This window comes from Mustela lutreola, chromosome 13, assembly GCF_030435805.1.
Source record: "Mustela lutreola isolate mMusLut2 chromosome 13, mMusLut2.pri, whole genome shotgun sequence".
NCBI classification, from domain to species: Eukaryota; Metazoa; Chordata; class Mammalia; order Carnivora; family Mustelidae; genus Mustela; species Mustela lutreola.
Window position 1 is genome coordinate 77,319,732 of NC_081302.1, and position 26,800 is coordinate 77,346,531.

The 26,800-nt window shown below is 45.9% G+C and overlaps 1 protein-coding gene across 2 annotated transcripts; it reads left to right on the forward strand.

Annotated features, from left to right (window-relative positions):
* The first annotated feature begins 18,372 nt into the window (after positions 1-18,372).
* LOC131813690 (ral guanine nucleotide dissociation stimulator-like) lies at positions 18,373-26,349 on the forward strand. Of its 2 annotated transcripts, XM_059144079.1 has the most exons (9): positions 18,373-19,030; positions 20,042-20,202; positions 20,997-21,114; positions 21,527-21,584; positions 21,983-22,090; positions 23,684-23,877; positions 24,462-24,521; positions 25,455-25,648; positions 25,900-26,349. In XM_059144079.1, the coding sequence occupies exons 3-9, from the start codon at positions 21,038-21,040 to the stop codon at positions 26,325-26,327; spliced, it is 1,119 nt and encodes a 372-aa protein (XP_059000062.1). In that variant the 5' UTR covers positions 18,373-19,030; positions 20,042-20,202; positions 20,997-21,037; the 3' UTR covers positions 26,328-26,349. The 2 variants fall into 2 exon arrangements, with proteins under 2 accessions (XP_059000062.1, XP_059000063.1); XM_059144080.1 differs by lacking the exon at positions 20,042-20,202 and having other exon boundaries at positions 18,374-19,030.
* Positions 26,350-26,800: the final 451 nt, after the last annotated feature.

Genomic DNA, 26,800 nt, shown 5'->3' on the forward strand with positions numbered 1-26,800 from the left:
GGGAGACCCTCTAGGGATTGCTTCCTGGACTCAGAGAACATTGAATAGTGGGGAAATTTTCCTTGATTTAGGAGGGACGTAAAAGTCAATCATTGGGTTGATACTTTCTCTTCTTGGACCGACAGCCCCAACCTCAGAAAAAGATGCTGAACCACCTCAAGAGCTACCTCTAGCTCCCACTGTGGTGCCTGCGGCAGCTTCAGAGCCCGAGGGGCCTGGATGGGAACCAGTTGTGAGTGTGATACAGCGATGGATACAGCCGAGGGGAGGCACCTACCTCAAGGGGCCTACTGCAAAAGTTTCTATGGACAACCAGGTGCATGATTGAAAGACTTAGGGGTCTTCCCCTGTGTGGGACATTCCTGGCTTAAAAGTGTTCAAGCGATGAAGTGGGGCAATATCCCAGGTGTGACAGCATGATCTCAGGATCCCGGGGGTCCCCAGAAGACCAGCTGGGGCCCAAATGCTTCCGAGTTCCCAGACATCAGTTAGGGAGGATGGCTGAAAACCACGAAGCTAGGTCCCGGCTTTCTGCTCTGGGAAGCAAGCTGGGCCCAGACACCACCTTATTCCATCCACAAAGTCTCACACATCTCGCCATTCTGGTTGCAATGAAGAAATGGACTGTACACCAGAATTTCGTACCTGTGGATTATGCCCAGGATTTAAGGTGCTAGAGAAACATTTTTTGACATAAGGATGGAGAAATGGTTCCTCCACAACAGCTACTGGAAGGACAACTGAAGGATTATTTCAGCACAGGAAGTCAGACCTGCAGGAGTGAATGGGAAACAAAGAGCCCGGTGGGTAAGTAATTAGCCAACATGTCGGGAAATCTGAATTACCATTAGCTGTAAGACACACGAAAAAGCCATTTCGGGAGATGTTAGTGACAAGTTGGAATGACATGATAATGCACATTGTTAGAACAACTGAAGGTACTTAGCATTAAAGGATTCTGAGATTCTCATTTTGTGCTCTAAGAGGGGTAATAGACTCAGTTCAGACGTAAGTTACACGTGCTTAAGAGTTTGGGTTTTTTAAAGATTTCATTTATTTATTTATTTATTTGTCAGCAAGAGTGTGAGAGTGCACAAGCAGGGGGAGCAGCAGACAGATGAAGAAGTGGGCTCTGGGCTGAGCAAGCAGCTTGATGCGGGACTCAATCCCAGGTCCCGGACTCAATCCCAGGTCCCCAGTATCATGGCCTGAGCCGAAGGCAGATGCCTAAGAGACTGAGCTACATAGGCGTCCCTACATGGACTTAAGAGTTTTAAAGGTGGGGCACATGGGTGTCTCAGTTGGTTAAGGAACTGCCTTCGGCTCAAGTCATGATCCTGGAGTCCCAGGTCCCACATCAAGCTCCCTGCTCCAGCAGGGAGTCTGCTGCTCCCTCTGACCTCTCCCCTCTCATACTCTCTCTCTTGCTCTCTCATTCTCTCTCTCAATCTCTCAAATAAATAAATAAAAATCTCTTTAAAAAAAAAGAGTTTTACCGGAAACCCTAAAATCATAGAAATCAAGTATATGTTTTTTCAAACTAAAAGATGAAATAAGAGAATAAAGAAAGTATGTCAACTCCTTGACAGGGAACAAATGGGAAGAAAGAAACATTAAAAATGCATGATCAATAGAAAAGTAAAAATCATATGGTAGAAATAAGTCTACCTATATAAGCCATCACAACAAATGTGGGCAGCTAAACCATAAGTCAAATCATCTATGAATGGACAGAACTCTTAAGTTGAATTAGGAAATTAACAAAATCTGTTTCTCTGCTGTTTTCAAAAAAAGATCAAATGCAAGAGGACAGAAACCAGTGCACAGGCCCAAACTAAAACCAAAGCAGATGCACTGGGTTTTGCCTGGAGGTGGAAATACCCCAGGCTGATGGCCTTGGGAGACACAAGGGCAGGGGGTGGGGGGCCAGCTAAGGGAGGACTAAATGGAAGAAGTGATGTGAGATGTGAGGCGGAAATAGTAAGAATGAGCCACCTGGTTGCCGTTCAGACAGAATACCCTAAGGTCCTACGGGACCTTAGCATGTTTGAGGAACAGAAAGGTTGGTGTCCTTTGACAGATGGTACAGGAAATAGATCATGAAGGATGTTGAAGGATATTTGCATTTTATTTTTAGTGCAGTGAGGAAACATCAGAGCATTTGTAGCAGACGAGTTCCATGATGTGTCTTTAAAAAGATCCTTCCAGCTACTGCGGGGAGAATGCAGTAGAGAGTGTTGTAGAGAAGCAAGAGGGGAAGCGGGAAAGCCATTTGGTGGCCAGTACAGTTGTTCAAGTGAGAGGAGAGTGTGCCTTGATCCAGAGGGGTTGTAGAGGACACCAGGAGGCAGCGATGGGCTGGAAATATGTTTTGGCTGTTGAGCCAAAGGGACTTCTTGATTGACTGGACACAGAGTACGGGATGGGGAGGAATCAAGGCTGATGCTCTCCTTGGGGGCTTGAGCAACTGGGTCGATGTCAGTGCCATTCACCGAGATGGGGAAGGGTGAGGAGCAACAGCTGGGGGGGGGGGGGGTAGGGGTTGCAAATCAACAATTCTGATTGGGTCTGAGATGACTCTCAGCTGTAAAAGTGGAGTTATCAAGTAGGTAGTCCAGTGTTTTGGTGTGGAGATTGGTAGAGATTTCTGAACTGGAGATAAAAATTTCAGAGTTGTCAGGATAATAAACTTGGACTACTTAGGTTGACTCCCCTAAGTAGTGTGTGTGGGTAGAGAAAAGGTCCAGGGTGGAGACTCAAGGTAAGTGTTCCTCGAATTAGCAAATAAAAATAAAGGAGTGCCAACTGAATTTGAACTTCAGATAAACAAATATGTTTATGAGACTGATGCGCTGCCTACTGTGCTAAGGAGGCACCTACAATAAATATTTTTAAAGGATATGTTACATGAAATACTGGGGACATACTTATGCCAAAAGAATCACTTATTATTTATCTGAAATTCAGATTTAATTGGCCATCGCATTTAATTTGACAATCCTACCTAGGGTACTACTTCCTTGTTTAGATGAGATGTGGAGAAGGATAAGGAGCAAAGAGAATGTTCCATTTAGTGTGACTATGTAACCTATCTTGCCAGAATGCAATGTCATAAAAAAAAAATTTATAATGCTCACAAATTCTATGGGTCAGGGATTTGGACAGGGGATAGTGGACATGGCTTTCCTCTACTCCTTTCTCTAATCCTGGGATTCTTGCCAGCATGGTGTCTGGGTTCCAATGGTGAGAAAGAAAATGCATGTGCATGTAAGCAAAAGAGAAAAAGAGATTCAGATAGAGAGAGAGAGAGAGACTTTATAACTCAAATTTCCTGATTCCAGGTAACTTTGATTCATTCTACAAGAAGCTCCCCCATGCCTTGCCCTATGTTCTGGACTGTACAGTAGGGATAGGAGGAAAGCTCTTGTTTATTTTTCAAGCATTTATGGACCAGACCCTGTGCAGGGTATTGGGAACACAAAGGGGCTTAGCCCTGGCCCCTGCTGTCCAAGCACTTACAGTATGGGTGGGTATGTGCTCGTGAAGACAGACATATCGGGAGAATCAGGGCTTGGCATCCCCATCAAACCCTATCCTGGCTTTGGGAGGAGAAGATGTGAAAATGTAAGTTATTTTTAAATAATCTAGCAGGTGACTTAGGATCAGACAGGCTGAAACAGATAGCAGGAACAGGTGGAACCTGGGAGAGGGAGTGATTGTTCTGGGTTGGATTAGTTTGGAAAGATTTTCTACAAGAGAAGCAATTTGAGCTAGACCTTCCAGAGGAGGAGAATTTGATCACTTCCCTTAGCTCAATAACATCCTAGACATCCTCACATTAAATAAGTCTGATCTTCCACACCCAGAGCCCTAGTGACCGCATTTAGTTGACGTTGAAAGAGAACTCCTACCTTCAAAGTACATATTACGCATGTTTCCATTCAACTTTAAGCAAGTGTTTAAAGTTTCTTCTATCGTCTCTTCTCTCATGGAGAGATTCCAGGAGTGAATTTATCTTTTCTTTTTAGTCGAGGTGCAATATTTATTCAAGCAGTTAACAGAACCATTCACATGTATTTGCTCAACAGCATTGTGGTGGGGAGAAGTGACAGATGGTGGGCGGAGCCCGAAGCCCTTTAGGTCACAGAGTAGAATACAAAGGCCTCTCTAGGGATGTGCAAGTGTCCTTTCCCCTGAAGGAGAAGCCATGGAAAGGTGTGGCTCCTTGCCATAAGAGATAATCTCACCAAAGGCCAGAAGACTTTCTGAAGACTGCCTCCAAACCAGAAGAGCCATCACCACTCACATGGAAGTCACTGTTTTCCACATTTTTATTCTTGGAAATTTCAGAAGTACAGAATTGTTGAAAGCCTAGCACAATAAATATCAGTGAATTGTTTCTGCAGAATTAAACCATTGATAACTTTATGCTGTCTTTGCTTTCTCTTTCTACATGTCCTCATATAGCTTCTAGTATAGCAATTAAGTTACAGACATTATGACCCTTCTCTCCTAAATAATTCAACAAGCATCTTCTAACAATAAGAACATTACCCCACCAGAAAGCAGAAGAAAAATTTTTTAAATTTCTCAGGATGATCTAGCATCCAGTTTGCTTCAATTCTCTGCATTATCCCCAAAATGACTTTCTTAGCTGTCCCCTTTTTCTTCAAGCCCAGATCTAGCTGAACTTCTCTTATTATATCTGGTTGTAATGGGTCTTTAGACAATTTAAATATCGTCTAAAGACAATAAAGAACCCATGGCTTCACTTTCTTCTGTGACACTGATAAATTTGTTTTTGTTTTAAAAATCAACGGCATCGGGGCGCCTGGGTGGCTCAGTGGGTTGGGCCGCTGATCACAGGGTCCTGGGATTGAGCCCTGCATCAGGCTCTCTGCTCAGCCGGGAGCCTGCTTCCTTCTCTCTCTCTCTCTGCCTGCCTCTCTGCCTACTTCTGATCTCTCTCTGTCAAATAAATAAATAAAATCTTTTTTAAAAAATCAACTGCATCAAAGTGTAACTTGACCTAAGAAATTCAGCTGTAAGTGTACTGTTCATTAATTTTGACAACTGTATGCACCAATGTAAGTGTCCCATCAAATCAAATAAAAAACAATCTAAATGCAGATTTCTGTTGCCACAGAAAGATCCTTTGTGTCTCTCTGCAGTCATATCCCCTCTGCTCCTTGTTCCAGGCAAGCATTGATCTGCTTTCCATTATCAGATTGATTGTCTGGAGAGACGAGGCCAGTTTGTCTTGTCAAATGTCCCACAAGTCTAATGTTTCCCTGTAGTGTCATTACCTCCACATTCTAGCTATCGACTTTCCTATACACTGGAAGTTAGGTCTAAAGCCTTGGTTAAGTACAGGTTAAACATATCAGGAACAAATACTATGGGTGATACTGGATACTTCCTGCTGCTTCGAGTCGGGGGTACAACACCAGGGTGTGCATACTATTGAGTTTTCTTCCTTGGTTGAGTTGTCAGCCACCAATACTGGCCTTTGTGATAGTATATTGTTCTCTTAAAATTGGCAAGTCACCAGTGGGGTGATACTTTGGTAATGTCCAAAGATCCTACTCCCCACAATCTTCTACCCAATGCTTTGCTTGTAGCATTCATTGATGGCTCTTACCTGAATCAGTTTTTCCATGGGGAGTTGCAAAATGGTGACTTTCTAATTCTACCATTTCTTCTATCTTTGGAAGCTGTCATTCTTTGGTAAAGAAGATTTTTTTAAAAAAAAGGAATTTATTTATTTGACAGAGAGAGAGCGAGAGCATAAACATGGGAGCAGTAGAGGGAGAGGGGGAAGCAGGCTCCCCACTGAGCAGGGAACCTGATGTGAGGCTCCATCCCAGGACCCTGGGATCATGACCTGAGTTGAACACAGACACATAACTGACTGAGCCACCCGGTTGTCTTGAAGAAGACTTCTCTGTAAGGAACCAGGGACTGCATCTCCTAAACAGGCAGAGTAAAGCCTAATTGCTTTATCCTTAGTTACAGTCCGGGACAATGTGATGGTGCGGGAAGGAAAGAGGCAGGAGGCAGGGTGGACGGGAGGGAGGGAAGGAAGTAAGGCGAGAAGGACACAAGTAAAGGCAGGAAGGAAGGAAACAAACCGGAACTGAAAGTGAAATACTGAACAAATACAATTCTGCCTGATGAATTGTCTTTTTGGATATGTAATAAAAGCATCCAAGACGACAATGCAAAGTGTTGTAATGGTACTGGTCATTCATTGTCGGGCTCCTTATCATCCCAACCTTCACGTAATGTGTAGGTACGAGGCTGGCACAGACACACTGCATTTCCCTCTCTAGTGACGTGGGTGGCGGGAGGGAGGGACATGGACTTTGGAACCAGGCGGCTCTGGGCTGAGTCCTGGCTCTGCCACTTGCTTGCTGGGTGGATTGAACCCCTTTGAGCCTTGGTTCTTTTCTCTGAAGGGAGAGTCATGTTGAGAATGAACAGAGGTACCATATGTGAAATTTCTGTCCCAGGGGGAGGGACTGATCCCTAACTTGGGTCTTTTCAGTCCCCTGGAGAAGTAAGGCCACAGGAAGAGGAGCTGCCTGAACTTTCAGAGCCAACAGAGAATTGGGGCTGTTCAGACACTCTTAATTGTGCCCATGAACACAAAGTCACAATTCGCTGCTGGCTTATTCTTCCTTCATGTACTTTTCCAGTGTTTGTTGAATGGTGTCTTTATTGAAGGAAGCACGCTAGAGACTAAGCAGTTAAGGAGGCAACCCAGGTGTACGTTGGTGACCGTGGTGCTAACCTAACCTATCCTTGGGCACAGGTGCTTCTCCTATCCTGGGACTCTGGTGCAAATTCCCGTTCAGTCTGTCCCAGGATTTCTGAAGCCAGAGAAAGCAAGCAGTGGAGGGAGGGAGGGGCCAGTGGCCTGGACTTCAAAGGAGAGAAGCAGGAGGGAAAGGAAGGCGTGGCGTGGCGTAGCACAACTTCCATAAGCCATCACTGTGAGAGAGACCACTCTGACCATGAATGACAGAGCGACTGATGAATGCAGTAGGAAATGTGTGCATTGCATGACGCGGATCGGGGCTAGAGCTGACAAAAACAAACCCGACTGTGTGGCCAGGTGGCCAGACACCAGCCCAGCAGAGATGGGCTCTGAAATGTCATCCTGAAAAGAGACGTGCCAAAGAGGTCATAGTTTTCCCCCATCTGAATTTCTCTCTCTCTGTCTGTTCCTGTCTTGATGAAAAGTTTGTAACTTTTACACTGTTACAGAGGGAACAATCCGACTTATCATGCCATAATTTATAGAGCTGATTAATGTTGCTTTTCTCCAAAATACTGGGATTTAATATAATTATTTATTCTATGTTTGGAATTATAAACTCATAAAATATACATGCCCCTAAGTGATGTAAAATGCAGACACTCTTTCAAATAATTAGGAGTTTCTTGATTTTTAAAATACATAGGAACATTGACCTTAGAGGTTATGTGAGTAATAGGATTTCACAAAATCACAAAAAAAATAACACACCAAGATATTTGAACTGAAATAATGCTGCATTGATTTTATACCAATTAAAGAAAGACACAAAGTAGAATGCTATGTAGATTATTTTTTAAAGTACCTTACTAATATATTACAGGGGTATTTCTAATGGAATTATAATCTACTCAAACACCAGAAATTCTGCCGCTGAAATCTTGTCTTCAAGACATCAACAGCTAAGCAGTTAATATAACCACCTGAGCTGTTCAGAGGACCATATCAAATGTGGGTAATCCCAACTGCTTAATTAATATGGACCCTCTGCCCCCAGTATGAACTTTATAACAGGTTTGATACGCCCAAGGATCATAACATTTAAAGCAAAAAATATTAGACGAAGCCACCACAACCATCAACACCAGCTGTGCCAGGAGTAGAGGAAACCTTTGGCACCATTTTCAAGAAAAACCCGAAATATATCTGAAGAACTTCAAATTTCCAAATTCTCTTTTCAGAAGGACTTATTGCTATGTCCCGAGGAACTCACTGTCCCAAATAAGATTGGGCAATGTCTCAGGAGTAATGTAATCCATTTTGGGAAGCAGTCGTGAGGAAGCTGAGTGGTCCTTCCAAAGAGACCTTCTGCTCAACAGTGACTTAGAAATCCATTTACAATGTTTTCTTTGACATCAGTGAGAGACACAGCTGGTTGGCGGCTTTCACCTTGCTCTATTGGGATATCACCTGACCAAAGAATCCCCCCACCACCACCAAATTCTCAGGCTCTGAGGAGATACCCAGCAAAGGACTGTGTGTGTACAGATGTGTGTGTGTGTGTGTGTGTGTGTGTGTGTGTGTGTGTGAAAAGATGCAGATACTGAAGGCTTCAAAAGGACATGATGCTGTCTGTTGGAACTCATAATTTGCTTTATATATTTTTGCAAGAGAGAGCGAGAGTGAGAGAGCACACAAGTTGGGGGCGGGGGGCAGAGGGAGAAGCAGACTCCCCGTTCAGCAGGGAACCCGATACATGTCTTGATCTTAGGACCCTGAGATCATGACCTGAGCTGAAGGCAGACACTTAAGGTTTTTTGCTTTATTTTAATCTTTTACTTATTTGTTTGTTTGCTGTTATAATTTTTTTATTATATTATGTTAGTCACCATACAGTACGTCATGGGTTTCTGATGCAGTGTTCCATGATTCATTGTTTGCGTATAACATCCAGTGCTCCTTGCAATCCGTGCCCTCCTTAATACCCATCACCGGGCCGACCCATCCCCCCACCCCCTCCCCTATAAAACCCTTGGTTTGTTTCTCAGATCCCCTAGTCTCTCCTAGTTCATTTTCCCTTCCTTCTCCTAATGTCCTCCATGCTATTCCTTATGTTCCACAAATAAGTGAAACTATGTGATAATTGTCTTTCTCTGTTTGACTTATTTCACTGAGCACAATTTCCTCCAGTTTTATCCACACTGATGTAAATCAGTAATATTCCACTGCATATTTTTATTTATATATTGGTTTGTTTGTTTTTGCAAGAGAGGGCAAGAGCAAGAGAGAGGACAAGTGGGGAGGGAGGGACAGAGGGAGAAACGGTGTTAGGACTTATTAATCTGCGTGCGTTAGTCCTAACACATTACTAACTTCTGCTTATTATGACTTTTTTTCTCCCTCTGAGAATATTGGAGGCTCCGGATCTCCTCATTGTATTGATGTAAGTCACTAACTTAGGTGCTGTGAGGACATAAAGACAAAGCAGACATAGACCCTCCCTTTGAGGGGTTACAGAGTAAAACTTGTTCTCAACTTTGGTCACATATTGAAATCACCTGGGGAGCTTTAACAAAAGCTGGAGCCAGTTTCCCTCGCAGAGATTCTGACTTCATTAGTCTAGGATATGGCGTTGGCATCGAGATTTGAATGTCCCCATTGATTCTAGCGAGCATCCAAGGCTGAGAACCATTGCAATAAGGAAAGACAAAGCCTTCTGAAGCCCACAAGCTTCAGCATAATAAGAATTTTCAGCCTCTAGGGGTGATTATACTACTATAGGACTTTTGCAGAAGTATAATAAAGTTTAAGGTTACTGTTCTCTTTTATACACATATGTATCCATGTTTGCCAATGTGTGTCAGTATAGATTACATGAGTATTGCATTTTTCTTAGGACAGATCCAGTGACACAGCAGTAATCCAAGTCACATCTCACTCACTTCCCCGCCACCTTATTTTCTTCCAGCTTAAACAACAGAAGTCTTCCCACTTTGGTAGCCGTAGTCTGGGATCAAGGGGATGGCTGGATCGGTTCCTTCCGAGGGCTGTGGGGGACAATCTCCTTGTTTCTCTCCTGGCTTCAGTGACCTCAGCTGTTCCTGGCTTCTAGAAGGCTTGTTCTGTGTCTTCCCTGGTCCTCCCTCTGTGCCTGCCTCTGTGTGCAGGTGCCCTCCTTTTCATTTCCTCTTCGTCTTTTTTACTGATGTATAGTTGACACAGAGTGATATGTTAGTTCAACATAGGGATTCAATGGACATTACACCATGCTCACCATAGGCAGAGGTCCCATCTGTCCCCATACAACACTATGACAGTATGGTTGACTCCATTCCCTACGTTGTACCTTTCGTCCTCGTGACTTACTCCCACCGTAACTAGAAGCCTGTATCTCCCGCTCCCCTTCAATGATTTTGCCCTCCCTCCCACCCCCCACACCGCCACCGTGGAGACAACCACCAGTTTATTCTCTATATTTATGGGTCTCTTCCTGCTTTTTTAGTTTGTTCACTTGTTTTGCTTTTTAGATGCCATACATAAATAAAATCATATGGTATTTCTCGTTCTCTGTCTGACTTATTTCACTTAGCATAATGCCCTCTCGGTCCATCACTGTTGTTGTAAATGGCAAGATTTCATTTTTTAAATGGCTGATATATACCACTTAATGTATGACTTCTTCTTTATCCGTTCATCTATCAGTGGACATTTAGGTTGCTCCCACATTGTGGCTATTGTAAATAATGCTGTCATAAGCATAGGGGGGCGTACATGTTTTTGAACTAGTATTTTTGTCTTTTGGGGGTAAATACCCTGTAGTGCAATTACTGGACCATGTGGTATTTTTATTTTTATTTTTTAGAGGACCATGACTCCCTTTTAGTTCCTGCCCCCACACTGGCTCCCAATCTCTTACTAGTGTCAGTTACTCCTGAGCAATTCCCCAGGCTCCCTTTCTATGCATTTTAAGCACATTTTCATATCCATGACCGATATACCTACAACAGAGAGTTCAGGTTACCTAATTGAGTTTTTAAAAAATTTTAATAATTTGTTGTAGCCACACTTAAAAAAAAAACCTTTATTTACTGTTTGTTTGTTTGTATGTTTGTTGTGAGCAGGGGGAGGGGCAGAGGGAGAGGTAGAGAGAGAATCCCAAGCCTACTCCCCACAGAGCCTGAGACCAATCCCAAGACCCTGAGATCAGGACCTGAGCAGAAATCAAGAGCGGGATGCTTAGCCAACTGAGTCACCCACACACCCCTAGAGCCACACTTTTGACTGACTCTTCAGTGCTATTTGCTGTTTGGTTCAGATAGTCTCTGCTTGACTTACTCTGCCTCCTACATGAACTGTCTCTTACATGGACTGTTTCTGGTTACCCTCCTTTGGACGTATGTGAAAACTCTTAGAGCAGTAACAAAACAACACAAGTGGTTAAACAAGCAAAATTAAAACTACGATTCAGAATCTCATTAAGATCTAGTGAAGAATTTAGCTTTGAATGCCCATGAAAACCAGAAACCTCTGTTTTTAAAATGAGAACCACTTCTGACTCTATTAAAAAGTCAGGCCTTAGGGAAAAAAAAAACTGGAGAAGTGTCCTGGAAAATGAGTATGGTTTCTATTGGAAAGTATTAAAAAAAAAAAACCCACACACATAAGCATGAGCATTTTTGAGTGGGAGGAAAGGAAAGACAAACAATTCATTAGACTGAAGGGAGAAGGAACAGGAAGGGGTGTGGCAGCGAGCAGAGGACACCGCAACACCCTTCAGATTCCCTTCCTTATTTTATCTGGAGACAAGGGTGGTCTCGCCTATATAAATCACTTGGGGTGACTAAGCTGAAAGTGGGGTGGGAGGCACCACCGGGTCTGTCCACCGTCACTGGTGGGATGAGCAAGTGATGCTTAGGGGGGAATCGAATCAGGGGATGCAATTTCATGCCATCGCGCTCTTCTCTTGTAAAGCGCTACTTGCTTCTGGAACACCCACCTGGCTGGGGGTGAAACGATCAGGTAGATTGTCCAGGACCGGCTGCAATTGTGTAAGCTTTCCATCAGACACTTGTTCCATCTGAAATAATGCTCCTCATGCCCTGGCTTGCACTCTACCAGCTGCCTCGAGCTCCGCGTGGGAGGGACTGGTTCAGAACCTGAGGAGGTGAAATGCTGAAGTTACCCTGGAGGTGACAGCAAGCACAACAGATGCTGGGATTGGAGAGGTTCTGAGAGAAAGTCTCAGGCTCAAGGCTGCTACTTTGCCTGAGGCTAGTTAGTGAGCGTGTAATACTATAGTTAATCAGGCTTATTATACTGGATGTTCTGGGATTTTTTTTTTTTAAGAATTCTTTTTCATAAGAAACAGATCAAAGGAAAGAAAACCACCAGCTTTCCTAGCAGGGAGCTTGATTTCCCCAGTACTTTTTCTCTTCCATGAGATAACTGTATCACAACATTTGCGGGAGGCGGTGGGGGGCGGTTTCTGGGAATACACCCACCATACATCATAGGATACTGGAATGGAGCGGGAGTTCCTAAAGCCTCTGCCTGCCCTCCGCTCCCACCTGTCCAGGGCTGTATTCACACAGGCAGAGGGCTTTCGAGGAATTCAACCAGGAAAATATGGGTCATTATCATTAAAGAGGTTGTTCCAAAACCTCATTTAGGCAAGTTTTAACTTTGAACTTTTTCTAAACACTTACCAGGGGTGCTCCTAGAAAATAAAATTGTTTTCTTGCTCCCTTCTAGGAAACCAGCCTGGCAGCAGTAGCAAAGTCGGGGCAGGGGGTAAGAGGGAGAAGTCAAAAGGCAAAACGTGCACAGGTAACCTGTAAATTATCTGCCTCTGAAGTATCCTGCCTTGTTTTATCCCATGTCATCTGTTTAACTCTCATGCCACCCCTGCCATATGATGCTAAGCTCTGGGGTTGGAGTGACAGCAAGCCGGTTATGAGGTCCCTGTTTTGGCAGCTGGAACCTGACTGGTGAGGGCTTAGTGGTGTTCCAGAAAGGCCAGTCCTATTACCAAGGCCCTTTATCTTAGCATTCATGTTCAAGGTGTCAAGAGCGTCATCCAGATTTGTGATTTCATTAACCATGACTCATTGTTGAGTGCATGGCAGTGGGCATCTGGCGAGTTGGAATTGAACGTGATTAATTGTTGAGGGCACAGCAGTGGGCATCTGGCTAGTTTCATATCAGCCAAGTGAGCTTCCCTCATCAATTATGACTGTCTTGAAACTGGCCGGTCTTGACAGGGGCAATTAATTCCTGGTCCAGAAGCAGCCCAGCATCCACACAGCTGGCTAACAGTCTGGTACTTGCTGAATGAACCATGTACTTTCCGAACATCACCTCGCAAGTGCAGGGTTGTCTTACTGGGAGTCCCCCAGCATTCAGAGATATGAAGAGAGCACATACAATGAGAAGGTCCTGGTGTAGGCAACAGGAAATCTCCAGGGAGAGGATACTTTACCCTGGTCATTAAGCTAGTGTCCCAGTCGGAGGGCGGAGTGGAATGTGAGGAGGGGCAGTGAAGAGATAGTAGGATCCCAGTCTCAGGAGCGGGGGAGTCTGATCTCTGTCCACTGTACCCTCCCTGAGGACAGATACCAGGTGTATTGTGCTCACAGCTAGATTCTCAACACTTCGCCCATTGTAAGTGCTCATGAAATGCTTGTTGAGTGAATGAAGAGCTTAGAGAAGGACAAGGAGGCATCTGCACCGGCATGATCAATGGGGAAAACAGCCAATATTCTCACAGAAGAAATGCTATGATACAGTGCAGCCCAACATTTCCACAAATCTCCCCTCCAAGAGAAGAGAAAAGAAAATTCTTGTCCCAGAGGGATCTGGAGTAAAGTCTTGGGACAATAAAGCACACTTAGCAATATACACTGATAGTCTGGTTTATGACATAAAGCCATCACCTATTTGTCCTGAGGTCCTTCGCATGGACATCTCTTGACCTAGCTCCTGGACTGCCCCCATGGGAGAAGCCTTTGGATAACCCTTACCTTTAAGTATCTGTAGAGTCCTTTAAGTATCTGTAGAGCCTTCGAGGTCTATCCCTGAGGGATTGTGGCCCCGAGAGCCAGAGCTGTCTCCCCTCCCTCCATGTTCTTCTTTCCCGCTGAAGATCTTGGGATTACCTCTTCTCTCCAGAGATGTTGACCTCCTGCCTCAGAGGCATGGCCCCTACCTGGGGCAGCAACAAGAGGGATATCCCAACTCAGCACAGTGAGTCCAACAAGGGTACCAGGGATACCCAAGGACGCTAGAAGAGGTTGTTCAAGGGATGCAATCTGTGGAAATTAAGACAGCATCGGGAGGCATTTCTTAAGCTGTGGACTATCAAAATAGACTAACAGCAGTGTGAATTCTGCTTGGAAGCACTATAAAATGAGAATAGCCCCTCATCTGCTTGGACCACATAAGCCTGTGCTTCTCTGTAAATGGAGGGTGAACCAAATGTTCTTGTCGGCCTTCTGAGAGTCCATGATTCTACAGCTCCATGTTTATACGGCCCATTTCAATATGTTATTGTGGCCCAGTTTCAAACAAGTCATTGGATATTCTTATTTTATAGCTGAGGAATGTAGGCCACAGCATGTTGGACCATTTGCCCAAAGTTAAGCTGAAAGCTAGCCTTTGTCAGCTTTCTGTTATCCTCTGAGGAGATTCCAAAATCGGCGATGTTCTGGTTTCAGGCTTATAATTAGCTTCCAGAAAATGATGACAGATCATCCTGCTACATTAAAGCCCATCTTTTTCCCCTAAAACCTGACACAAAGTCCCTACACCAGCAGCGATGACCCAGTTTATTTTTCTCATGTATGGAGTTCTGAGGCGTGAGAAGAACAAGCTGTAGTTAACAGGTGTCTGGAGCTCCTGCCCCTTGCTCTTTTCTAAAGAACACAGTTGCCTGTGGTGGGTGGGGGAGATGTCCCACCTGGCTGGAGCCTCAGCTCTTAGAGGTCACTAAACCTCAGCTTGCATCCCTGAATTCTGAGGGAGTTCAGAATTCACTATGCGTAGTTACTGGCTGCAAGTGTCTTAGAAGACCTGACAGGTCAGTACAGGAGCTTCCAGTGATTTCTCTCTGTCTTGGGTACTCTCCCTCATTTCAAAATATTTAAGGCCATCTGAATGGCCCTGGATTTTCTGAGGGAACCCTTGGATTTGGAGTTATCTCAGGCCCCAAAGTAGTCAAGACCACTCACTATTCACTGTAATCCCAATTCTGGCAATCTGTCCTTACAACACACACACATAAACACACACACACACACACACACCACCACCACCACCACCTCCACATTCTCAAATTTTTTAGATCTTTTCAGAACCGGTGCAAGGCCTTGACTTCTGGCAAGCACTAGGTTCTCTCCAATGTTTCAAGTGCCACTCTTTAGCAAAAAGCAATAGAGGTGTCATCATTGTTGGTGTCTTGGCTAGAGGAAGGGAGGGTCCATTTTGAAGATGTAGTTTGATCAATATAGTGATTATTTTAAAAGTTATGTATCTTTGGGTGCCTGGGTGGCTCAGTGGGTTAAGTCTCTGCCTTCAGCTCGGGTCATGATCTCAGGGTCCTGGGATCGAGCCCCGCATCGGGCTCTCTGCTCGGCCGGGAGCCTGTTTCTCTCTTCTCTCTGCCTGCCTCTCTGTCTACTTGTGATCTCTCTCTGTCAAATAAATAAATAAATAAAATTTTTTTTAAAAGTTATGTATCTTTAAAATACTTTGAATTGTATTTTCAGTAGCCCTTTTCCTATTGTATTTATTTAATATCATATCAGGTAATATCATAGCATATCAGTAAACACAGAGGAAAAGAGCACAACCTGGTTTAAATCCTGATTCTGCCATTTACAAGTCAGCTAACTTTAGATAAGTAACCTAAGTTCCCTGGAGCCTCATTCTCCTCATCTGTAAAATTAGAAATAATTATATCCATCTTAAAGGGTGATAGTGAAGGTAAGAGCCAGCAAGTATAAAGCACCTAGATTTTTGGCTAGCCTGTGATGGGTGCCTACGACATGGCAGTGTGGGTATGGGCAGTCAGGTTGTTGCATGAGTGTCCTTTCGTGGCTACACCTCTCCCAATGGGTTAAGCTGCACCCACTGTCAATTTTCAGTTGTACTGGGGTCCCCAAGTTCCTCAGGAACCACCAGTCCTCTGAATATCTGGCACCCAAGCTTGCTCTGATTGGCACTGGAGACCTTGAGAAAGGCTGCTGTCCATGTTCCCTCCCATGGCATTGGAATCCAACCTCTATGAAGGAACCCAACCCTATGGTCAAGTCCATTCTTGGCCCCCTGTCCAGCAGGCCTTCCTCTGAAGGCTGCAGAGAGAACAGGGACCCATGTAATTTTGCTGCCTCTTCTGCCTCAACTAGGTGTGACTGGGTTTCTTGATCTTCGCCCGTTAATTGTAGCATTATTAATACTAGTAGTAGTATCTAATTACTTCTGAAGCTATGTGAACTAGAATTGCATCTCCTCATTTGGAATAGATATATGCCTTTAACAGTGACGTGTAAAGTGAATTTTGGAGTGTCTCATTTTATTTTTCCATTGATTTGCATCATTAAATAGAAATGTGTTTCTTTGGGAAAAAATGGATTTTAATAAAATTCCATGAAGAAATATAGGAACAACACATATTACAAAAGTATTTCTATAAAATCCTAACAATGATACTGAAAATCACTTACACAATACAAACAAAAGCCTCTGAGTGTATTTTCATGTTTAACACAATTGCCTAATATTCTACGAAAGGAAAAACAATGATCATTGTAAAGAACATTCTGGAATAGAAAGTCAATTTTATAAATTCTTTTCTCAAAGCACATAGCTGCATCAAGTGCTATTTTTTCTCTCTCTTGCTCAGATCTTAGAATTCTGAGAAGGCAATTTGTGACATAATTGCCTTTGATTTTCTTAAAACATTGGGCTTGATTAAATCTGAAAGGAGAAACAAAACTATAGATGTGACCAAGAGCATCCTATCAGTCAAGATAGACTAGGTTTTGTGGTGACAACAAACAGTTCCAACAAAAGTTTCTTTCTTTCATTATTTTTTTAAATATTTTATTTATTTGTCAGAGAGAGAGAAAGAAAACACAAGTAGGGGGAATAGCAGGCAGAGGGAGAAGCAGGCTCCCCACTGAGCAAGGAGCCCAGTGCAGAACTCAATCCCAGGACCCTGGAATCATGACCTGAGCCGAAGGCAGTGGCTTAACCGACTGAGCCACCCAAGTGTCCCCAAAAGTTTATTTCTTGGTCTTACTACATGTCCATTGCAAAATGACAGGGAATTCTGTTCATTAAAGCCACTGAGGAACACAGGCTGGAAAGCTTCACTTACCTTCCATGTTTCCTGTCACTAAAGAGGGAAAATGAGATCTCTAAAGGCTCGCACTAACAATTAAATGCTCAGCCATAAGAAACATAAAATTTCTACTCATCACTCATTGCTAGAACTAGTTCCATGGCCCGATCCATCCAAACAAAGTCAGATATACAGTCCATATCCTGTGTATAGATGGAGAGAAAGTATTTGGGGAATAGTGTTAATGTACATGGAAGGCATTTGCTGATGCATATTCATCAAGGAAAGAGGCTGTGTGGAAGCAAATTGCTAGAACCCATCCTGAAGAAGGTCAGCAAACCAAGTTAAGAAAGTCTCCAGGAGATATATGTTAAACCAGTTCTCTAATTTGTGAGGGGAGTGGAAATCTTTTTCCTAACAAACAGACACTGAGAAAAATCTTGTAAGATCTTCTTTTTTTTTTTTTTTTAAATGTGTTGTATGGGGCACTTGGGCGGCTCTGTTGATTAAGCACCAACTCTTGGTTTTGGCTCAGGTCATGATTGGGTGGTGAGATTAAGGCTTCTGTAGGGTTCCCTGCTTAGCATGGGGTCTGTTTAGGTGTCTTTTCCTCTCCCTCTGCCTCTGCCCCTCCTCCAACTCATGCACGTGCACATCCTCTCTCTCTTTTTCTAAAATTAATAAAAGAAAATCTTTTGAAAAATGTGGTTTTTTTCCATTTTTGAGATTTTAGATATTTGGATTTTCATGTAAAATTGGCAATTTTAAATGTTGGGAAGTAGTTAACATAAAGTATGTTGAAGGCAAAGAAAGGGGTCTATGCACTGAGACCCAGCACCTCATTGGTAAACTCTGGCCTGCACAGAGTGATGAAGAAGAGCAGAGTAACAAGTCTCATTACACACCAGCTAAGGTTGGATAACAAAAATGTTTAGTGCAGCCAGTCAGCTTGGTCCCAATTAGCAGTATGGGACTGGAGGAAAGGAAAGAGATCATCCTAACCAACCTGGAGGTTTTGTTATGTGGGTCTGGCAGGCAGTCAAGAGATGGAAAGAAATCTGTGTAGGAAAAGAAGGACATTCATGAACCTGCTGTTGGCAAGCTGACATAGCCTGGACATGCACTCTATTCTCTCCCAAGGATAAGTTTACAGAAAGAACAAATAATCGATAAACTAACAGAGATGCCAGAATGGGACAAGGGAGGCCACTAGGGTACAAAATTTAAGGAGCCACTCGCTTGCAGGGTTATGAAGGTTCATGGCTGAGGCTTGCACAAACCTAGGCGTGAGTGTCTCCTGACATCGTGTGCTCTGGGGGCATCAATTGCCTCACCTTCGTGCTGGTTCACGAGTTTACACTACATCAGAAAAAACTGTTTATTCTTTTCCCAGATGATATGGCTATGTTTTGGGAATAGCAAATCTTAGTGAAAAATAGTAATGAGAAAGCAGTAAAAAAAAATAATCTGGACACTAATGGTCCATTTTGTGATGACAAATTGGCAACCATTTGCTCCAATGAATCAATTTTTATTTGCATTTATACATTTTCGATTACACTTCCAAACTCTGTGATACAATTTCACTTTCTTGGTTTATATATTTATTCATTCAAAGGTATTTATTGAGTTCCTACCTCATGTGTCATTGTGCTAGGCAATTGATTATATATTGGTGAATAAAACAGAAAAGGTGACTGCCCTTTTGGAGTTGATAAGTGAGACAGAAAGAGACACTTAATATGTACATAAGAAAATTAATAAGTACTTTTCACTGTGGCAAGGACAATAACAGAAACAAACACGATGCAGGAATGTCGACTATTACTGGTTCATGTTCGAGAACACAGTCAAGGATCACCTCCAAGACCTTTGGCGATGCAGCGTGGTTGAGGAGGATTCCTGCCAGAAGTCCTAAGACATTTGAGAAAGTAAATTATATAACACCCTTTCTTTAAATATTAAAAATAAAATTGAAATAATTCATGCATGCTTTAAATAATAGGAAGACATTTTTTCAAGTATGTATTATAAAAACAAAGCACATTTGGTCATACCACAGAGATACTACTAATAAAGTTCTTTCTTTCTTTCTTTCTAGTTTTGTCTCATGCCACACTTTAGTAAAATTCATATTACTCCTTGACTACGCTCTCGCTGCTCTTGGCTTTCTTCTTTCTCTTCCTTCTACTCTTTTTTAAAATTCATGCATATTTAGGATTGATCTAATTTTAATTTCTTCTCACTTAAGGCTACTGTTGGAGGGGAGCCTTGGTGGCTCAGTTGTTGAGTTTCAGCTCAGGTCTTGATCTTTTGAGTCCGGGGATCCTGCCCTGAGTTGGACTCTGTGCTCAGCAGGGGGTCTGCTTGAAGATTCTCTGCCTCTGCCCAACCACACCCCCCCCACACACTCTCTTTCTAATAAGAATTATTTAAAAGGAGATGAAAGTAAGAAAAACCTGAAAAAAATAAAAGGCTACAAAATAAAAATACAAAGAATGCTACCTAGTGATTTCCCTGAGCTCTGCAGCTTTGCAGCCCTCTCTGATCAGTGAACTCGAGAGGGGTGAGCTGTTCGTGATGGCCTTCTAGGGGAGGGGCTCTTGCCCTGATCCTCAGGGGGACTTCCCCTGGTGCAACTGCAGCTGGCCCAAGCAGCAGAGATGGGCCCTGGGTTCCAGCAAGTGCCGCTGTTTTACTCCCTGAAGGCTTGCAGCACCAATGGCTGAGGTGACTGTCACCGCACCCTGCTCCCTACCCCAGAGCTGAAAATTCACACCCAGCTCTTCAGTGAGCCCGCACAGAAAAAAACATTCCACCGGTCTTATCTCCTCGGATTCTGTCAGAACTCTGCGTTCACCCTGCCAGGGACGAGGCATTTTTATCGTAGGCGCGTGACTGAGTTCCAATTCCAATTGTTTTGTTTTGTTTTATTTTTAAAGATTTTATTTATTTGAGTGAGGGAGTGCATGAGAGCGGAGAAGGTCAGAGGGAGAAGCAGACTCCCCATGGAGCTGAAGCCCTAAGTGAGATTCGATCCCAGGAATCCGGGATCATGACCTGAGCTGAAGGCAGTTGCTTAACCAGCAGAGCCACCCAGGAGGTGGGAACCACCCACTCCAGGTTCTATGGATTCCAGTGACACAGACCAACACCAGACCTGCAAGGTGTCAGAGGTCTCACCAAGCTCCTGCTTCTTCTGGACCTCTCCCAGGAAAGTGATCACCCAACTATGCTGTGATTCGGACTACAGGGCTTTACAGTGTAGAAAGCCGGGACGTAGCTTCATGGTTTTCAGCCATTTTCCCTAACTGATGTCTGGGAACTCTGAAGCATTCGGGCCCCACCTGGTCTTCTGGGGACCACCAGGATCCTGAGATCATGCTGTCACACCTGGGATATCACCCCACTTCACCCCTTGAACACTTTTAAGTCAGGAATGTCCCAGACAGGGGTAAACACCTAAATGTTTCAATCAAGCACCTGTCTGTCGATAGAAACTTTGCAGTAGGCTTCTTCAGGTAGGTGCCTCCCCTCGGATGTATCCATAGCCCTATCATCCGCATAACTTGTTCCCACCCAAGGGCCAAGGGCCAAGGGCCAAGGTCAGTCCCTTACTAAGGGATTTCATTGAAAATTCGAAGCCTACGTTCTTGAGAAGCTACTACCCAGCCCTTTGTAGGTGGGGCTGTTGTCTTCTGGGACTCCAGAATATGAGCACTGATGAACACATGTGTGTACACAGGAGCAAGTGTGCTTGTGCACACAAACACACACACCGCAGGAGGGACTGTGGGGTGGGATCCCATTAGTAGCAGATTCCAAGAAGTTGATAGGAGGGAGGAAATTGGGTGGGAGGTATTTCCTACCTGTGACAGCACTCCTCTAACATCATAGCTATTATCCAACCTATGCCTGTGGACATCTGATAGAAAGACATGCTGGAATCATCCGTATTTTGCAGAGAAGGGACCATCCCTGTCAGGCACAACGGCTTATCTAAGGTCCAAACCAGGTAAGTATAGAGACTTGTGTCTGAAACCAGGTGTGTTTGCAAGCTGGGGACCTAGCTTCTCCCAGACCTTCCCTGGGGGCCTGTTCCGAGGGGTGTGTTGGGGTCACTGTGTACAGATAAGATGTCTTGCATGCAGAAGGGAGATGAGGAGATGGCAGACCGGAGCACTGTTCATGTAGGGGTCCAACCAGGAGTGGGCCCCGGTAGGGGATCACAGGCAGTGATGTCACTGCCTGGGTCACAAAGGCCCACAACTTGTAACCCCTGCAACCAGGACCCACACTCTAGTCCGGTATCAGGGCTATTTGGACAGAAACGTCTGACACAGAAAGATGTTTTTGTCCTGTCTACGTACATCCCGGGGCTCTGGGTACCAGAACCCCCAGGAAAATGGCTTGTTTTCATGTTGCAGAAGTTGGCTGAAACCACCCCCGCGATGCCTCAGGATATTTCGAGGGAGACGCCATAAGGTACTTACTACTGAGGAGACTAGGCGATGCCCACCCCTCTGAACCGTGCTAGGGAAGCCCCATCCCTTCCTCTGGAGTTTGAGGGGAGGAGGGATATGTGGGGGTTCCCGCCCATGGGCTGGAGGAGGGTGAGTACAGTGGATACCCTGGTGATCCCTTCTTGTTCACACCAATGTCATGGTGGGCTGGGTGCACCGGGGATTCCTGAGGTGACTCTGAGCTGTGCCAGAGCACATCCAAGGTCCTGAAGCTGGACCACTTTTCTCTCCTTGGGGGAGGGCTCTGCATCCTGGGCTATGGTGTGTCTGGAATGGAGCACCCTGGGTCTGAAGACCAGCAAAGGCCTCCAAACAGGGCTCTAAGGCCTCCTGCGTGGCTGCTGGGCACTGTCTTTACAGAACGCTCCAGAGGACATGGTGGAGGAGGTGAACGAGGAGATTGCCTGCTATCCTTCCACGAAGGACAAGAAGCCACACAGGGCCAACAGAGTCTGGCGCTGGCTCAGGGTGAGAGCAGGTGCTGGGGAGACTCGACCCCCGGGACACCGATGCAGCACCAAGGGCCCCACTTCCTAGAAGCCAGCCTGGCCTCCTAGAGTCCTGTACTCCCGTGAATCTGCATCCCATCTCTTCCCCAAACTGGCCCTCACGGTCCTGCCCACGCCTTGGACAGAAGCACAGCCATTGTCCACAATCTTATAGGAGTATCATTAAAGAGACTTTAGACCAGGTCTCATCCCGTTGATCTAGACTCCATTTGCCCTGGCCTAGGCATTTTCCTAACTCGTGCTCCCAGGTGTCTCCATTGGCCCAACAGTCCTTCCTCAGGTTATACAAATCTTGCAAATGATCATTTGCAAGAGTGAGTTGGGAGATTCTGATCCAAAGGGACATGGGGCCCATGGTACTCTGTCTCTTGCTCTGTGCTTTTCTTTTGATGGAACACATCTTTGGGGCCCCTAGGGTCAGGAACAGGGGCCTCACTGCACTGCACAGCAGTCCAGGCCAGTCATTTATCACCGGCATCGAGCCCTTTACAGGGGCAGGACTGGATATAATCCCCTTCTGTGGCCAATGAACAGTGCTGCATCCTACAGCCTCCGTGCCCTCCTATCCTAAGCCCTCTCACCTAAAACGTCTGTGTTCTCATCTCAAGAATGAGATATGTTGGGTGCCAGGGTGGCTCAGGGGGTTCAGCCTCTGCCTGCAGCTCAGGTCATGGTCTCATGATCCTGGGATCAAGGCCCACGTTGGGGTCTCTGCTCAGCGGGGAACCTGCTTCCCCATCTCTGTCTGGCTGCCTCTCTGCCTACTTGTGACCTCTCTCTCTCTGTCAAATAAATAAATAAATAATCTTTAAAAAAAAATAAAAAGAATGGGCTATGTCATCAGAAATCACAGGATCCATGCCACTCATGCAGGGACGTGCTACTAATACTTCGCTCACAAAAGGACCTGAGATACTAGCAAGTTCAGACATCATTTTTTTCAATTCTTTGTATGGATACCAAGAACATTTTCTGTTTTTCTTTAAGGTTTTTTTCTTTCTTTCTTTTTTTAAAATTTTATTTCTTTATTTGACAGACAGAGATCACAAGTAGGCAGAGAGGCAGGCTGAGACAGAGAGGGGAAGTAGGCTCCCCACCGAATAGAGAGCCCGATGCGGGGCTCGATCCCAGGACCGTGAGATCATGACCTAAGCCAAAGGCAGAGGCTTTAACCCACTGAGCCACCCAGATATCCCTTCCTTAAAGAGTTCTTAATTGATTGATTGATTGATGGATGGATTGAGAAGGAGGCAGGGGGAGAGTGGGGAGAAGCAGAGGGAGAGACAGAATCCTCAAGCAGACACTGCCCCTATGGACACAGCCCTACAAGGAACGCAGCCTCAGGACAGGGAGAGCATGACCTGAAGCAAAACCAAGAGTCTTAGGCTAAACCCAATGAGACACTGAGTCACCCGATTCTTTTCCGGACACTGGGCTCTCTTGTCCCACCTCTTGCTTAAGTCCCTGAGATCTGGGGGCTCATTCTGCCCTCCAAGCCCCAACCCTCCTGGTGGCCACAGCACTGACTCATGTCTCCTCTGATTCACCTCAGGGGGAAAATGGCTCAACGAGGAAGAGGAATAAGACCTCGATAGTATGGAACACTCGTGCCAGTTCATTGGAGGCCGGAATAGATTACCTGGTGACTGCCGTCATAAAACAAGATCTAAACTATGTTCACACATTTCTGGAAATCTACCGCAGCTTTGCTACCACCCAGGAGGTGCTGGGCCTCCTCTTTGCAAGGTGAGCACCCTCCCCTGCCCCTAACTGCTCCGTGGGATTAGGCCAATGCCTGGTTGTGAGACTTGGCAGGACCCCAAGCTTCCCCAAGCTTCCCTTACTCCTAACTGGGGCAAAGGTATTATAGGGACTCAGTGGGGTATGGTAGGGAAAGAACACTTGGTAGCCTGCGCCAGTGGAAAATTCTGCTGTTGGGCCAGTGGGCATGCTCTTTGAACATTCCCGTGCCCCTCATGATGAAACCTCTGCCTCATTCCAGACTCTCAATGTGATCTTGAGCTGGGCTCCTTTGCCACTGAAAGGGAGATATGAGATTCCTTCTGGGGTCTGTGTGTGGGTGAATCCAGAGCAGGCATCCCTGAGGGTGAGCAGGGGCCAGGCCCCCTCAGATGTTCGTGATGGGCTGGTTGGGGCCCTTTCATTCAGCAAGCATTCAGGAAGCCCCAGTAGGTGGAGGCAATTATCTCGGAGCTGAATGGGATCCCGGCACAGAACAGACAGCACCCAAGGGCTGCAGGCTAGTCAAGGGTCAAATGGTGAGAGCCAACATCCACAGATCTCATGTGATGCCCCCTGGCCTCCTCTAGATTCGGATGTGTTTACTCCACGTATAAAGTGGTCAAGAGATCCCAGGACCGGCGCAACATGTGAGTAAGCTTTGGCTGCTCCAGGAGGGCCTTCCCTCTCCAGCAGGGCAGTGAGGGTCCTGTGAGTTCAAGGGGCTTCTGGACCTTCACGCACCCCTCTGTGATTCCTGCTTTACAGTAAATGTCTGAGAGCTTCTACTGGAAACTAGGAAGGTGCACTGGGGAGCTGCGGTAGGTGTGTGAGCACTGTGGGAGAGCAGAGGGGGTTGGAGGACAGCTTCAACCCCTGAGAGGGTCATGCTCCATCGCTGCCCCCTCCCAGCCCTCTCTCTGCCCCAATTCTGGGACCCAGAACGCAGGATTTAGGAAGCATCGCACAGCAGTCTGTTGGCACCTGCACTCAGTGCTCAGAGGGGGCTCAGGGACAGTGGTGACTCAGTAGAGCCCAGGGAGCAGCAGACATCCCACACCCTGTGGGAGGTGAGTGTCAGTGGAAACAGACCCACTCTCATGGCACCTAGTGAATGGGCAGAGGAGGTAACAGTGGAGGTACGGGGAGGGTCCTGGGAAGGCCTGGCTAGAGACAGAGTCCCTTTGTTCCCTCCTCGGTTGGATCTTCACGGAGCAGAGGCGAGTGCAGTGAGGGTAATTAAGAAACCAGACACCACCCCTCCCTGGGCACATGCAGTTGAATTGAAGTGGCTCATGGGCAAGGAGACAGACTGAGGAGTGTGTTCAGCTCCCCTAAGAAGTCCAGAAATGCTCCCCCCGTTGATCAAGGACTCCCACTCCCAGAGGCTATTGGCCAGCCCACCGTCTGGGAGCAGGCCTGTCTCAGGCAAGACTGCCAGGTCGCAGGTGGACAAGGAGTCCGACTGGTCTCGGACAGGAGCTGGAAGCCCAGGGGCCCAGGTTCCTACAGGGGTTCCCTGGGATATTCGTTTGGATGCTTACCCTGTCCTCTGACTTCTCTGCCTCCATGTCTGTCCCCAGGGCCGTCTATGCCATCCTGGATATGTGGGTGGAAAGGTATCCAGGGGATTTTGTGCAGCCTCCAGAGTTTCCCAACCTGCATGCTCTACTGGCCTACCTGCAGGTCAATGTGCCGGGCTCGGACCTGCTGCGCCGTGCCCAGCTTCTGCTCCCAGAAAGGCAGCGCGCTGAGACCACAGAGCCAGAGGCTGGGGGTGAGGAGGACTGGGGGTAACTGATGTGGGCCTGAGGAGGAGGCAGGGTGGGCCACCCTGAGGAAGCCTCAGTAGATTGTAGTTGGGCCGAGAAGAGTGAGTCGTCTCAGATCCCTGTCCCCATGGGCTTCTGTTGGGGACACCTTCCAGGGGCTGGGTCTTGAACACAGGCCACGCTGAGTGGTAGGGAAAGGGAAAGGCGAGAGGGAAGTCAACCAAGCTGATGATGCTTTCTCTTCTTGGAGCTACAGCACCGGCCCCAGAGCCAGATCAGGATGTGTCTCAGGAAGTTCTTCCAGCAGCCACTCTGGCACCCGCTGCACCTCTGGGGCCTGAGCTGGTCCCCGCCATCCCTGCTATGGCTGCTCACTATGGGATAGGAAGACCAGTGACCCCCCCTGACCCGTTGGGGCCAGGGCAGATGGTCGTCAGGGGCCTCATTCACTTCTCTGCCACGGAAGAGCCACCAGGCCTTTTGACTTTCCTGGATGACCAGCAGGGTCCTGCCCCCGAGCTGCCGCCCCCTGCCTCCGTGGAGCAAGCAGGCTCCGCTCCTGAGCAGCACCTCGTGCTTGCTACAACCAGAAAGCATGTCTTTCCCATCGCCCTCGTTGCTTTATTTGTATTTCTTCTGTTTTGTGTATATGTATATAATTACATACTAGATTTAATTAAATAAAGTAGAATTTGAGTTTACATAACATTTTACTCGCATCCTTTGCAGTGGGATATGGAGGTCTCATTAGGTCCATCCAGGGTGTTGCACAACCATGTCGTTCTACGACGTTTCCGTCACAGAGACGCCTGCGCTCCTCATCGCTCACTGCTCTGTCCCTCCCCCAGTCCCTGCAACCGCTGCTCTGCTCTCTGTCTCGGCCACTTCACCTCCACTTGGATTTTCCTCTGCCTGGAATCCTACAGTATGGCCTTCTGTGTGTGTCTGCAGAACATAAGCGTGATTCCCCTCTTTGCACACTTTGTTATATAAATAACATTTTATTACATAGGAATGTTCCTGAAAGAACAGAGATCACGGGAAGCCCCCAAATGAACTGTTTTCATTCTGAGCTAGGTTTCCCATTTAGAAGCATGCCTTGAAAAGCAGAAACCATGAGAGAAATGTCTGGGTCCATGAGACACCTTTACATGCTT

Bases quoted from the DNA above. Each gene is read 5' to 3' on its own strand.
- LOC131813690 (XM_059144079.1), top strand. From the start codon at position 21,038: ATGCTGGAATCATCCGTATTTTGCAGAGAAGGGACCATCCCTGTCAGG. The intron at 23,878-24,461 runs GTGAGCACCCTC...GGCCTCCTCTAG, and splicing joins CTGGGCCTCCTCTTTGCAAG to ATTCGGATGTGTTTACTCCA. The intron at 24,522-25,454 runs GTGAGTAAGCTT...GTCTGTCCCCAG, and splicing joins TCCCAGGACCGGCGCAACAT to GGCCGTCTATGCCATCCTGG.